Source organism: Pan troglodytes, chromosome 14 (genome assembly GCF_028858775.2).
Source record: "Pan troglodytes isolate AG18354 chromosome 14, NHGRI_mPanTro3-v2.0_pri, whole genome shotgun sequence".
NCBI classification, from domain to species: Eukaryota; Metazoa; Chordata; class Mammalia; order Primates; family Hominidae; genus Pan; species Pan troglodytes.
Window position 1 is genome coordinate 19,935,161 of NC_072412.2, and position 15,564 is coordinate 19,950,724.

Below are 15,564 nucleotides of genomic sequence, written 5' to 3' on the forward strand. Positions count from 1 at the left end.
GAAACTCCATCTCAAAAAAAAAAAAAAAAAAAAAAAAGGCTGGGCACGGTGGCTCACGCCTGTAATCCCAGCACTTTGGGAGGCCAAGGCGGGTGGATCACGAGGTCAGGAGTTTGAGACCAGCCTGGCCAAGATGGTCTCTACTAAAAATACAAAAACCCTGTCTCTACTAAAAATACAAAAATTAGCAGGCGCAGTGGTGGGCGCCTGTAATCCCAGCTACTCAGGAGGCTGAGTGAGACAGGAGAATCGCTTGAACCCAGGAGGCGGGGATTGCAGTGAGCTGAGATCGTGCCACTGCACTCCAGCCTGGGTGACAGAGCAAGACTCCACCTCAAATAATAATAATAATAACTGACAAGTAAAATAATAAACAAATAAAACAAAATCTAGAACTTTAACTGGGCAGCAGCATTTAAATATAGTATGTTGAAATTAGAGGTGGTGGCTAAGCTTGGGAAGGTACTGTTTCAATGAATAACAAGATCTTCTTGGGACAAAATTTTTTTCTCTTGCTAAAACTGAAGGGTTTTTTTTTTTGGTGGGGGGGGGTGTTGCAGAGATGGGAGGTTGGTATTGTGTTTTATCAAACAAATAAGGAGGTTTACTGGCTAGATAAACTGTGCCAGCCAAAGTTCAGTGACATCTCCCTCCCTGCTCCCAGATCCACTTGGTTTATTTCACACATTTCCCTCCATGCCTTTCATTCCCAGGATTTGTGGAGGGGCAACACATGATATTGTACATTTCAGAGCTTCTTCCCAGAAAAGTGCATGTTTCCTTCACATGAATTCTACCTGGAGGATTCTGTGGCAACCTTTGGAATGGAGGTGCTTTGCTGGTTACTGAAGATCGTTTCCAACTGACAGTATTTCAATTATATACTTGTTCTACAAAAATGGAATCATTTGGGAACAGAAATCCAAAAACACTCTGCAAATACCAACAGTTCCACAGTCAGGGGCCAGTTATCTCATTATGTCTTACTGCATCTCTTCCAGCAGGGCAAAGGGGGGAAATGGTCATTTTTAGTAACTGGTGCCAGCTCTGATTTTAGGAAGGAATGAAAGGAGAAAGAGTACAGAACCCCCGTCTGAAATGGGGTCTTAAAGTTCCCCCTGCCTTTCATCTCTTCTTGCTGTTCAGGCCCTCATCACCCCAGACACGCATCTGAAGAGTTTCTGAGAACTGCTGGAATTTTGTTAGCAAAACAGAAATTACTCTTCTACCCCTTCCCACTAATCAGGAAGGACTTAAAAAGACGTGGATTAAAACATTCCTTTTAACCTCTGCAGTGCTTTACTAAGGTACAGGAGGTGAGGGAGCCTTGGGGGTTCCAGACGGCATGACCGACTGTGGGTATCGCCCAGCCCTGACGCCTCCCACCTCATTAACTGCCCAAAGGAATATACCAGACCTAGTGAGTTTTTTAAAATATAAGGCTGCAGAGGTATAGATGGCCTTTTATGAAACCTAGAAGTGGATCATATATGAACACAGGTTTGCTAAAATCAAAATCACACCAGGGTCCAAAGCCATGAAACACGTTGGCTGCTTATTAAACAAAAAATGCCTTCACCTCATTGCATAAGCCTCCTAACTTACAATGTTTGTACATTTTTTGAGAGGAATCCAACTTTGTCCCTTCTCTCCCTCACCTCCTGTGAAAAAATAAGGTTTCTCTTTAACCGCTGGATTCATAGGACAACTACAATTCTGTCATTTCTAGACTACCAGTCTCCCACAGGTCCTAAGTCAAACATGGCATTTCTGTACATAATTTGTTACTACAATGTAACAAATTACATACAGAGCAAACCACATATGGAAATAATAAGGTAGGGGTTATTTTTTAAAGAACACTTATTGAAAACTTAACAAAGGCCAGGTGCTTGTACACTGATAAAAATACCAATGTCTCATAAAAAGAGTGATTGTTTTTTTCTTTTTTTTGAGATTGAGTTTTGCTTTTGTTGCCCAGGCTGGAGTGCAATGGCACAATCTCAGCTCACTGCAACCTCTGCCTCTGAGGTTCAAGTGATTCTCCTGCCCCAGCCTCCCGAGTAGCTGGGATTACAGGCGCCCAACACCATGCCCAACTAATTTTTGTGTTTTTAGTAGAGACAGGGTTTCACCATGTTGGCCAGGCTGGTCTTGAACTCCTGACCTCAGGTAATCCGCCCACCTCAGCCTCCCAGAGTGCTGGGATTACAGGTGTGAGCCACCACGCCGAAAAGAGTGATTTTTAAAGTAAATTAAAAGTTGTCCAGAAGTCGGGCAGCCGAGGGCTAAGAAACAGCAAGAAAGACCAGGCCTGTCCTCCAGGCTTCCCTGACCCAGGCCTCCTCTCTGGCTCAGTCAGGACAGACTGGGTTTTGCTCCAGTGGGTAATGAGCCCATGGTTCAATGACACAGGCTCATTCCTGGCTCTCCTCGCATCCCTGGCAGACGGGCAGTGGCCCTGCTCCACTCACAGCCAGAGGTTGGAAATGACACATCACTTCCTTTCACATTTTGGGATTTTGTTGTTCTTGTTTTTGAGACAGGGTCTGGCTCTGTCGTTCAGGCTGGAGTGCGGTGGCACATCACGGTTCACGGCAGCCTCGCCCTCTTGGGCTCAGGTGATCTTCCCACCTCAGCCTCCCAAGTGGCTGGGACTACAGGAGTGTGCCACCATGCCCAGCTAATTTTTTTTTTTTTTGTATTTTTGGTAGAGACAAAGTTTTACCATGTTGCCCAGGCTGGTCCCGAACTCCTGGACTCAAGTGATCCATGCCTGCCTTGGCCTCCCAAAGTGTTGGGATTACAGGCATGAACCACAGCACCCTGCCTCCTTTCACATTCTGTTGGCCAAAGCAAGTCTTATGAGGTGGGGAAGTATAATCCTTTCCTAGAAAGAGGACATTAATTTTTTGGAAAGTTTTTATTTCGAAATGATTGTAGATTCCCAGGAAATTGCAAAAATATACTGAGAGGTCTTATGCCCTACACCCAGTTTATCTAATGGTAACATCTTACATAATTATAGTGCAGTGTCACGATCAGAAAATGGACACTGGCTCAACCCACAGATCCCATTCCAAGTTCACCAGTTTCACGCGAGCTCATCTCTGTGTGTGTGTGGTTCTATGCAATGCTGCCACATGCAGATTCATGAAGCCACCACCACAGACAAGACAAAGAACAAGCTACCACCAAGGAGAACTCCCCTTTGTGGCCCGCCCATCCCCTTCGCCCCATCCTGATGCTCCCCCTGCACCCACGAATCTCTCCTCCCTGGGACTGTCATACCTAGAAACATCCAGTGTGTGACCTCTGCGGAGCGGCTTTTTCACTCAGCGTGATGCCCTCGAGACGCAGCCATGCTGTGTGTTCACTTCTGATTGTTGAGACATCCTCTGGGGTATGTACAGAGGAATATTTTCTGAACGGTGAGAATCTAGCACACTCGTCCCAGCTCCATTTTTTGGTCCTGGTGTTTGGTTTACAGATGGGTCTTTCATTTTCTCAGGCAGTTCAGAGAGAGGGTGCTGAGTCTGAGACACGCAGGGAGGGCACCTGGGCACCTGTCATCCCTCGCAGCCCACCTAGAACCTGGAGGAGGAGGAGAGCTCTAAGAGGCATTCAGACGCTAGTTACTGGATTATTGCCTTTTTTCATGGAGGCAAGTCTGTCTCCTTGGAGGGCTGGGGTGGGACATGGGGGTGGGGTTCCTCACAAGCCCTAGGATGCTACCAGACTGCTCTGGCCCGAGGCAGAGGCCAAGGTCCTGTCTCATTCAGGAGCCCTTGGGCAAGCCACACAACTGTTCTTCTGTTTTTACACATGTTAAATGAGGAGAGAAGATCAGGCAGATTCTAAGGTTTCTTCCAACTCGAATTCCATGGATTCAGGTTGGCAGAAGACTGAGCTCTAGGGACGCCCTCCCTAAGGAAACAATAATGAAGATCGCACACTTTATTTTGAAAATCAGGCCAGGGACAGCTCCAGTTTGGGGGGAGGGGAAGAGATTATAACTTTTAAATCTACTACGAAAATACAAAAAGAGGAATGTGACAGGGTTCCTTCCTGTGTTATGTCACCGTCTGTAATCAGATCCCACAGTCCAGCCCAGAATCATAATTCACATAACAGCGAAACTCATTTGCCAAGTTCCGGGTGTGTCTTGGAACAAACGTGCACATCTTCACTCCAAGGAGTTCTGCTGCCTGTTCTTCCATGATGGCACCTGAAGAGAACAAAGCAAATGAATCCAGAGAGTGACAGCCCAGCCGGAGCTCAGTGCGTCCTGAGCTGTGAGAGGGGCTCTAGGCGGACCACCGGTGGCAATTAGTTGACAATTCACAAGTGGGGGGAGGGAGCGAGTGTTCTTTACATTCCCTTTCACCTTCTTCAATATTTTTGCAATTTACCAACTTTTTTCCATGTCTTTTTTATTGAATGAATTATTTTCCTACCTCTGCAAAGCCGAGACACTTAGAAATTTAGAAGCAGATTATACACACACACACACGTACTATATATATATACACACATATGGAAAGCAAAAATAATTACTAAAAACTAGCATTTCCCAACGTTGAGCCAAGAGCCTTTTTCAGTAATATCCAATCTTGCAAACACAGGTGCGAATGTGTTGCCACTCCCTTTTGCCATCTGCTCCCAATTTCTCCCCGCCCTGGGCCCACAGCGCACAGCCAGCTCCCCTGCGACATCCCCACAGGAGGTGGCATCCACAGCCCTGATTCCTCTCCTCTCTTCCCCTCCACACTCAAATACAGCAAGCTCTCTCAACTTCATCTTCAAAGTATCTCTTTGACGCCCCTGCCCTGCCCTCCTTGCAGGCCACCCCCCTCCCTGGGGTGCAGCAACAGCCCGCGATGCCCAGGTCCACGTGCCCCAAAACCTCGGTCAAGTTAAAGCGAACGTCTTACGTCTTCAGACAAGTTGCGTCCCGTCGCCTTGGGCTTCTGAAGAAAACCCCAATGCCCACGGTCCCCTCTGTTAGGAGGCACTGGGGGCCTCCTGCCCCGACTCTGCCCTCCCGGGCCGCTGTGGCCGTGGCTCCTGACCCCTCAGGTCCCTGGGGCAAAGTGCAGATCCCTGGGTCTCTGTTACTCTTCTCAGAGTTAGTGCTTCCAGTCTTTAGTCTATTTTATAATTATTTTTTCAAAGTGTCCCCTGAAACTAAAATGCACACTCCATGAGGCCAGAGCGCTGCCTGCCGGTGCACAGAGCGCTGCACAGAGCTCAAGGAAGCAACGGAGTGAATAAGCGTGCAGGCAACCACGGCATCTGTGCGAACAGAGCGCCCCTCCCCACACACGCAGCTCTGCAACACCAGAACAGCTTCCCGTGGCTCCACTCCTGGCCCAGCCCTGTTCCCAGCAGGGTGCCCAGGGGACAAGCGCAGCCCGGAGGGACTGGGGAATAGCGTCCACAACAGCACTCAAGGGTGTGGACACCACAGGTACCCAGAAATAAAGAGACGGGTCAGTTGGTAAGGTTTCAGTTCTCAGAATTTTTTTTTCTTTGAGACAGTCTTGCTCCCTGCCCAGGCTGAAGTGCAGTGGCACCATCACAGCTCACTGTAGTCTCGACCTCCAGAGATCAAGCAATCATCCCACTGAGAGGTGAAGCCAGCTGGACTTCCTGGGTCTAGTGGGGACTTGGAGAACTTTTCTGTCTAGCTAGAGGATTGTAAACACACCAATCAGCACTCTGTAAAATGGACCAATCAGCACTCTGTAAAATGGACCAATCAGCACTCTATAGAATGGACCAATAAGCAGGACGTGGGTAGGGACAAACGAGGGAATAAAAGCTGGCCACCACGCAGCCAGCAGTGCAACCAGGTGTTGTTTTCTTCCATGGTGTGGAAGGTTTGTTTTTTGCTCTTCATAATAAAGCTTGCTGTTGCTCACTCTTTGGGTCCACACCAACTTTAAGGTCTGTAACACATACCACAAGGGTCTGCCGCTTCATTCCTGAAGTCAGCGAGACCACGAACCCACCAGGAAGAAGAAACAATTCTGGAGGTGCCGCCTTTAAGAGCTGTAACACCACGAGGTCTGTGGCTTCATTCTTCAAGTCAGTGAGACCAAGAACCGATCAGAAGGAAGAAACTGCAGACACACCACCTCCATCTCCCAAATGGCTAGGAGGCCCACGCAACCACACCTGGCTAATGTTTAAAATTTTTGTAGAGATGGAGTCTTGCTGTGTTGCCCAGCCTGGTCTAGAACTCCTTGCCTCAAGTAATCCTCCCACCTTGAAGTTCTCAGATTTACTCTATTGAATTTTACCATATCTGCCTTAAGTATATCAAACCCAGCTTGGGGGCACACACCTGTAAGTTCCAGCTACTTGGGAGGCTGAGGTGGGAGGACTGCTTAGCCCAATGGTTTGAGGTTAGAGAGAAAAAAAAAAGTATAACGATCTCGCCAGTAAGAAAACTCTTCTACATTAACCCAATCTAATGTCTACTCTGTAACCTTACGCAATTCACTTAAACTCTATAGATTCCAAACTTCTCTTTGATCAAGGGTAGAGGCTGGATAAGATACCACTAGTATTGATGATGGTATGTAAAAGTAACAGCTGACATTCATCAAGTAGTCACCATGCACCAGACCCAGTGTTGGGTACTTTGGTCACTTAATTCTTTAGGACCCTTAATGGCAGAGTATTATCAGTCCTAGTTTACAGATGAGGAATCCAGGGCACAAAGAGTTAAATAACTTGTTCACAAGTCACACAGGAAGTGGTGGACTCAGGATTTTTTCTTGACCCTGAAGACCTGAATAGCCACTGTCGGTGACTTTGATGAGATATGAAATGCAGCACCTACCTGTGCACAGCAGAATCTTGCCCCGCGTCAGGTACTTGATGGTTTCCGATGTTTTTCTGAGACATTCCTCCGAAAGATAGGGAGGATCTGCTATTACGATGTCAAAACTATGCGCAGCAATTCTTTCGGGTAAGTCCAATGGATTATTGTAATCATAGAAAATAAACTCCTCTCCATACATGGCAAATCTTTTGTCATATTCAAAGATGTATATCGAAAAGTTTTCTCTGCACAGCTCTCTGAGTTTCTGGTAAACACTAGGGGCACTCACACATGCGATTCTAGGAGACAAAATGAACACACTCATGAAACATCTTTAACAGAGAGATCATGGTGTTAACAACTTCTTCACTAAACAATACATGGGTCCGAGTGCTCAGAGTTTCTTACAGGAAACAATAATGCAAACTAGTGTAATAGTCAATGTTGAGAAAAAACTTTATAGTGTCTCACTTTTAAGGAATCTGGTACTTAAAAGTCTGTAACTTATAATTTTTTTTTTCTTTTTTTTTTTTGAGATGGAGTTTCACTCTGTTGCCAAGGCTGGAGGGAAGTGGCGTGATCTCGGCTCACTGCACCCTCTGCCTCCTGGGTTCAAGCTATTCTCCTGCTATTCCTCCCGAGTAGCTGGGATTACAGGCGTGCGCCACTGCGCCTGGCTAATTTTTTTGTATTTTTAGTAGAAATGGGGTTTCATCATGTTGGCTAGGCTGGTCTTGAACTCCTGACCTCAGGTGATCAGCCTGCCTCGGCCTCCCAAAGTGCTGGGATTACAGGCATGAGCTACCGCGCCTGGCCTATAGCTTATAATTTTGAGGTATGAAAGGCTATAGTTTTTATAGTGAAAAATGTAAAATATCAGGAACACATTATGACAAAATTTAGATGTAGTTAGCCCAAAGCCTAAATTTACCTATTATTTTCATGCTAGGCCTTTGATATTTATTTTAAATACTTTTTGTCCCAACTAAATACTATAAAGTCATTTTGTAATATTCATGATCTTGAAAGATAAACCCAAATAACTCCCCAACTCACTCCAGTTTTCCATAAAGATACATTAAAATGTACTCTCACTGCAGACAAGCTATGCTGAATTTCTGCTTTGCTTCTTTTTTGTATAAGGAAATTAAAGTATCTATCTCATTACAGCAGCCCAGTTTATGAATGGGTAGTGTTTTAAGAGTTAACTGTTAAAACCAACTGCCAAAAAGCTAGAAGTAACCTAAATACGGAATTATTGAGTTGACTGTGATACACCTTTTTTTTTTTTTTTTGAGACAGGGTCTCACTCTGTTGCCCAGGCTGGAGTGCAGTGGCATGACCTCGGCTCACTGAAACCTCTGCCTTCCGGGTTCAAGCGATTCTCCTGCCTCAGCCTCCTGAGTAGCTGGGATTACAGGCACCTGCCACCACGCCTGGCTAATTTTTGTAATTTTAGCAGAGACGGGGTTTCACCATCTTGGCCAGGCTGGTCTTGAACTCCTGACTTCATGATCCACCTGCCTTGGCCTCCCAAAGTACTGAGATTACAGGCGTGAGCCACCGTGCCTGGCCACTAATTATTTTTATAGAGACAGGGTTTTGCCACTTTACCCAGGCTGGTCTCAAACTCCAGAGCTCAAGCCATCTGCCTGCCTTGACCTCCTAAAGGAGGCGTGAGCCACTGTGCCCAGCTGGTATGCCTATTACAATGGAAAGTTCTGCGGCCATTTAAAAAAGGCTGAAGCAGCCCTCTCCATGCTGATAAGGAATGATCTCTGAGATCTATTCAAGGAACAGAACAGTGTGAAGTATGCTTTCATGGGAGTGGGAATATATGCACATAGATGTACAGGTGACCTCTAGAAGGTGTCCAAGAGACAGTGACCATGGCTGCCTCATGGGAGAGTGCCTGGGGGACCTGGATACAATAGAGAAGAGAGTGACCTTTTCTCACAATTCCTTTGTCACGTTTGGATTTTTATATGTGCATACACTGTCATTCAAAAAAGGACCTAATTTAAAAATTACGCTCAGCTTTAAAAATGTGTGACACATTTCCAACAGAGACAGTGTTACCCGTCTTACTTAGGTACCCATGCCGGGCTAAGCAGGCTTCTCAGCCCAAAGACACTGCAACAGATAATAGAACCCGTGACATCGCATAATGTTTCTATGGAAACATGTGTTTCCCTGCTGGCAGGACACAACTCTCCCTGCACAGCAGCTCTAGATCAGGGCGGTGGGAGGGGGAAAAGAAGCTGGAGTACAGTGGGATTATAGCCTCACTGTGCTGACAGAGAATGAACTGCAACCAAAGATTATATATGCACACTATGAAAACATCTTCCGATAAAGAAGATGAAATAAAGATATTTTCAGACAACAAAATTGCCTCCAGCAGGCATTCCCTGAGAAATCCACCTGAAGGATGTACTTCAGGTAGGACAGTGGTCCAGGATGCAAGAAGGGGTGGGAGCAGAAAGACCGGTGGGTCTGGTGGGGATGGTGGTGGTTACCAGGCAGCAGTGGGATCAGAGAACCTGTGTTGAAAGCCTAGCTTTGCCACTTCCCACTGGGTGACCTTCTGCAAGTGGCTGAACTTCTGGTCTCAGTGTCTGTCTTTAAACTAGAGTGTGTAAGAGGAACTATTGCACAGAGATACGAGGATAGAATGAGATGACCCTGACAATGCACTTACAACAGGAGAGGGCACACAGTAAGCACTCAATAAATGCGGTTCTCATTCATCTTTATTTTATTATTTATTTATTTATTTTGAGACGGAGTCTCGCGCTCACGCTCAGGCTGGAGTGCGGTGGCGGGATCTTGGCTCACTGCAAGCTCCGCCTCCCGGGTTCACTCCATTCTCCTGCCTCAGCCTCCCGAGTACCATCTTTAAATGATGACTTAGTTCCTATGAATACTGAAGTTGACTTTCAAAGGAGGTTAAAAGTTGCTTCCAAGGCCCTCATATTAGTGGCAAAAAAGAAAGTATATGTAAAAGCAGTGTCACTAAGAAAAACCTACTAAACCACTACATATAATCAAAAAAAGAAAAAGAACAGTTAAAAGAAAAATGGAAGATTTCCCACTAAAGATGGCAGATTGAACACATTCATTTACATTTGCTCCCTCATGAAAGCCCACTAAAAACAAGAGTGCAATTTCATGTTGTCTTATTTAGGAATACAAGAGCAAAAACCAAAGGGCATGTCAGCGGAGACTAAAGAAATCACACTGAGGAAGCGGAACAGCAGATGGGTGGGTAGCGGGGCTCGGCAGACCTGCAATGGCCGAATCCTACACTGGCAGTTGGAAAGCTGAGAAGCGCCCTGGTTCACGTGCTGGCATACCCGAGGGCTCAGGATGCGACAGAACCCGGTAACTCAAGAAGCAGAGGTGAAGGTGGGGCCAAAACTGGGAGGTTTTACTGAAAGGCCTATTTTAAGAAGCAATTCATTCTCAGGATTCTCTGCTATATCCCAAAGCCTGCCCCCCCACCATGACTGTGGCAGAAAACTGGAGGAGTGTTCTCTGGATGGGGGGATGCTTGGAAGGAGGATGCCAGGCACAGCGGTTGATGATGTACCATGTGGAAATTAGGAGGATTAAGTTAAACGCATTGGATGATGAAACTTCCAGCCTTTCAGTCACATGCCTCCAAGGATGATGCCCACTAGATGTATAACTTCCAGTCAGGAATTAGGAGAATCTTCCCTAGACCACTGACAACACTACAAGAAAAGTCTTAGACACGGGGGTTCCCTAGGAGAACGGCTCATTCAGATGCTCCAACTGTAGAGATCAAAGCAGATGAGGCTCCCAGTTTTTGAGTGCCCCACCCTTCAATGTCCACAGACATTTAAGGAACATAGATTAGATAAATATATCATATGAAATTAACAAACAGAAAAAGCATTTTGGAGTAAATAGAGACTATGGAGGGAGAAGAGAACTTTAAAAAATTCTGTAATATCCTCAAAAGGATGAACAAGACACAATAATAAAGAAATACTCAAAGACCAAAAAAAGAGCTGCAGACAATTCCAAGCATGGAAGCAGATACGGTAAACTCAGTAGAAAGTTTAGAAGATAAAGTGGAGGAATTCTCCCAGAAAGTAGACAAGGAATAGAAAAAGAAGAAAATTAGAAGATCAGGTCCAATATTCAAAGAATAGAAGTTCCAAAAAGAGGAACAGAAAAAAAAAGTGGGGAAAGAAATAATTTAAGATAATTTTCTTAAACTGAAGGACATGTGTGTTGAGGATGAATGGGCCCTCTAGGACCCAGGACAATAGATAAAAACGCCACAGCGAGGCACATTGAATACCGGGGATTAAGAGAAAATCCTAAGCTTGCTGTGGGCATGGATAGAAAAAAGCAAGTTTCCTATAAGAAATCAGAATGATACTGGATTTGTCAGCAGCATGTATGGAAGTTTGGAGACAATGGAGCAACGCCTTCAAAACCTGGAATGTGCTGTCCAACAAAACCATCACAATCAAGAGGAAGGGTAGGAAAAAAGCATTTTCAAACACGAAAGGTTCTAAAAACTTCTCTCCTACGTGCCTTTTCTGTAGCAGCTATCAGAGGAGGTATGCCACCATGGTAAGGCTGTGAACTAAGGATCGGAGTACAGGAAATAGGGAATCTAGAACAAAAGACAGGTGTAAGGACTCCAGCATGATGATGAAGGGCGATACCAAGAAAAGAGGTGTAGTAAAACCAGCGCAAGACCATGCACACTGGGACAGGTTGCAGAGCCCTGGGAATAGGGTTTCTTTAAAAAGAAGTTGAAATATGTTTGAACTTACTGATAGGATATTTAGACAGAGAGTTTGGGGGTTAATCAGGGATACGGATATAGAATACATTAAGCCTTTTAGAACCATTTGATTTTTTTTTTTTTTTTGAGACAGAGTCTCACTCTGTCTCCCAGGCTGGAGTGCAGTGGTGTGATCTTGGCACACTGCAACCTCTGCCTCCCACGTTCAAGCAATTCTCCTGCCTCAGCCTCTTGAGTAGCTGGGATTACAGGATGCACCACCACGCCCAGCTAATTTTGTATTTCATAGAGAAAGGATTTCACCATGTTGTCCAGGCTGGTCTCAAACTCCGAACCTCAGGTGATCCGCCTGCCTTGGCCTCCCAAAGTGCTGGGATTTCAAGCATGAGCCACCATGCCCAGTCACCATTTGACTATTGATATGCATGCAAGGTTCTGATAAAAATAAAAACCAGGCCAGGCACGGTGGCTCATGCCTGTAATCCCAGCACTTTGGGAGCCTGAGGCAGGTGGATCACAAGGTCAGGAGTTCGAGACCAGCCTGGTTAATATGGTGAAATCCCATCTCTACTAAAAATACAAAAATTAGGTGGGCATGGTGGTGTGTGCCTGTAGTCCCAGCTGCTTGGGAGGCTGAGGCAAGAAAATTGCTTGAATCCGGGAGGCGGAGGTTGCAGTTAGCCAAGATCGCGCCACTCTGCACTCCAGCCTGGGCAACAGAGTGAGACACCGTCTCAAAATAAATAAGTAAATACATACATACATACATATCAAATCAACAAAAAAGAAAATCCATATTCTTAAAACTTCAAAAACGTAAGATCTTCTCTTTTGAACTGAACTCTATAAAGATAAGAAACAGGTTAGAAAATGTTAAAAGGAAGAGATAAGACATTCCACAATGAATAGGTTTCTGAGTGGGTCTCTAAACTCAGTGTTGAAGCAGGTCTTAATCTGTCATATGCTGCAAACCATGATCTACAATATTTACAGATTATAGTTCAGACTTCTTACAAACCATCTGTCATCCAGGAAAGACATTCAAAATATTACATTAGATGCCAAAAAGAGAAACAAAATTTGAATCTCACCTGCCACCTTCTCCTACAGCTGCAATTGCCTCCTGTGCCAGCTGCAGAGCAGTTTCCTGACTATACCAAAACTGGCTCAGTTGCTGTAACCGAGAAATAGGTTGATAGCATTTTAGAACTGGCATAAGCTTTGTTCTTTTAATTTATATATAATCTATACCAGTGGACAGATATTTTGTTCTTTTAATTTATATATAATTTATACCAGTGGACAGATATTTTTAAAAAGTTTTTCTTTTGAAAATTAATTTTTCTTCGGAATTACTTTAAATTAATACAAGCCCCTAATGAATTAACGAAATCTAGGCACTGAGTATCAACGGCTATTACCACCACAAAAGGAGACAACCAATGTTTTTCCCGATAGAACATACCCCTACCTTTGTGTGAGTTTTGCCAAAAAAATAAAATAGACCTTGAATCTGATTAAGCTTCTAGGTTCAACCAGCAATGAGCAGAATTACAAACACAGAAGATGGAAGAATGAGTTCACTAACACCAGAGGATGCAATCAGCAAAATCCAGACTGTGCTCCTTGCCACAGCCTCATCTTACCTTATGCATGTTTCCTCAATTACTTGTTTTTCCCTTAGGGGTAAGTTTGTTTTTCATCTTGCTCCTTCTGCTTCATGCTGATTGATGATTTTAAAAAAATTTCTAGTGATCTTTAATTATCTATTCATAGTTATAAATTAAGCAGGAGTTTAATGGAAGAAGTAGCATGGTTTTCCTCTGCAATCCTACAAACCTATTTCTCCAACAGGCCTCTCTCTTCCCTGAATGGCAGGCTGGGGGCAGCCAGTTGCATGGGGCATGCCAACTGGGGGGGTTCTCTGCTTTAAAAATCTGCCCTGTGTGGAAACAACTCAAGTGCCCATCAACTAATGGATAGAAAAAATGTGGTACATCCATACAATGAAATATTATTTGGCCATAAAAAGGAACACAGTACTGATATATGCTACATGGATGAGCCTTGGAAACATTACACTGAACGAAAGAAATCAGACACCAAAGGCCACATACTGTGTAATTCCATTTATATGAAATGTCCAAAGTAGCAAGTCTACAAAGACAGTAGATTAGTGGTTGCCAGGTGTTGGGAGGATTGGGGAATTAGGAGGTGACAGCTGAAGGACATAGGGTTTCTTTTAGAGGCAACCAAAATGTTCTAAAGTTGACTGTGGTGATAGTTCTATGCCCAGAATTGGTGGGTTCTTGGTCATACCGACTTCAAGAATGAAGCGGTGGACCCTCACGGTGAGTGTGACAGTTCTTAAAGATAGTGTGTCCAAAGTTCGTTCCTTCCGATGTTCAGACGTATTCAAAGTTTCTTCCTCCTGGGGGGTTCGTGGTCTCACTGGCTTCAGGAGTGAAGCTGCAGACCTTCGCCGAGAGGGTTACAGCTCCTAAGGTGGTACATCTGGAGTTGTTAGTTCCTCCCATCCGAAGTTGTTCTTTCCTCCCGGCGGATTGGTAATCTCTCTGGCTTCAGGAGTGAAGCTGGAGACCTTCACAGTGAGTGTTACAGCTCATAAAGGCAACGCAGACCCAAACAGTGAGCAGCAGTAACATTTATTGTGAAGAGCAAAAGAACAAACCTTCCACAGCATGTAAGGCAACCCAAGAGGGTTGCCACAGATAGGCGGGGACAGCCTGCTTTTATTCCCTTATCTGACCCCACCCACATCCTGCTGATTGGTCCATTTTACGAGAGCTGATTGGCCCATTTTACAGAGAGCTGATTGGTCTGTTTTACAGAGAGCTGATTGGCCCATTTTACAGAGAGCTGATTGGTCTGTTTTGACAGGGTGCTGATTGGTGCATTTACAAACCTTGAGCTAGACACAGAGTGCTGATTGGTGCATTTATAATCCTCTAGCTAGACGTAAAAGTTCTCCAAGTCCCCACCAGATTAGCTAGACACAGAGCACTGATTGGTGCATTTACAAACCTTGAATTAGACACAGAGTGCTGATTGGTGAGTTTACAATCCTTTAGCTAGACACAAAAGTTCTCCAAGTCCCCACTAGATTTGCTAGACACAGAGCACTGATTGGTGTGTTTACAATCTTTTAGCTAGATACAGAGTGCTGATTGGTGCATTTACAATCCTCTAGCTAGACATAAAAGTTTTCCAAGTCCCCACCCGACTCAGGAGCCCAGCTGGCTTCACCTAGTGGATCCAGCACTGGGGCCACAGGCAGAGCTGCCCACCAGTCCCATGCCATGTGCTGGTGCTTCTCAGCCCTTGGGCAGTTGATGCTACTGGGCCCCGCAGAGAAGGGGCGGCACCTGTCAGGGAGGCTCAGGCTGCGTGGGAGCCCATGGTGGGGGAGGAGGCTCGGGCATGGTGGGTTGTAGGTCCTGAGCCCTGCCCTGCGGGGAGGCAGCTGAGGGCCGGCGAGAATTCAAGCACGGCGCAGATGGGCTGGTAGTGCTGGGATCCGGCGCACCCTCCGCAGCTGCTGGCCTAGGTGCTAAGCCCCTCACTGCCTGGGGCCAGCGGTGCCAGCCGGCTGCTCCGAGTGTGGGGCCTGCCAAGCCCGCACCCACCTGGAACTCACGCTGGCCTGCGAGCGCCACGTGCAGCCCCAGTTTCCGCCCACGTCTCTCCCTCCACACCTCCCTGCAAGCGGAGGGAGCCGGCTCCGGCCTCAGCCAGCCCAGACAGGGGCTCCCACAGTGCAGCGGCAGGCTGAAGGGCTCCTCAAGAGTGGCCAGAGTGGGCGCTGAGGCCGAGGAGGCACCAAGAGCAAGCGAGGGCTACCAGCACACTGTCACCTCTCAGTTGGACCTATCTGTGAATTTACTAAAAACCTGACTTGCCGGGTGTGGTGGCTCACGCCTGT

The 15,564-nt window shown here is 45.8% G+C and overlaps 1 protein-coding gene across 2 annotated transcripts in view; it reads right to left on the minus strand.

Moving 5' to 3' along the window:
- Window positions 1-3,942: 3,942 nt before the first annotated feature.
- EEF1AKMT1 (EEF1A lysine methyltransferase 1) overlaps window positions 3,943-15,564 on the minus strand; it is a 45,076-nt gene continuing 33,454 nt past the window's right edge. The window contains exons 3-5 of one of the 2 annotated variants that reach the window (XM_509564.8): window positions 12,713-12,795; window positions 6,851-7,131; window positions 3,943-4,228 (exon numbers count right to left, since the gene is read on the minus strand). In XM_509564.8, coding sequence (XP_509564.2) covers window positions 4,092-4,228; window positions 6,851-7,131; window positions 12,713-12,795 — 501 coding nt within the window. In that variant the 3' untranslated portion in view covers window positions 3,943-4,091. The other variant, XM_054664856.2, reaches the window with a different exon arrangement.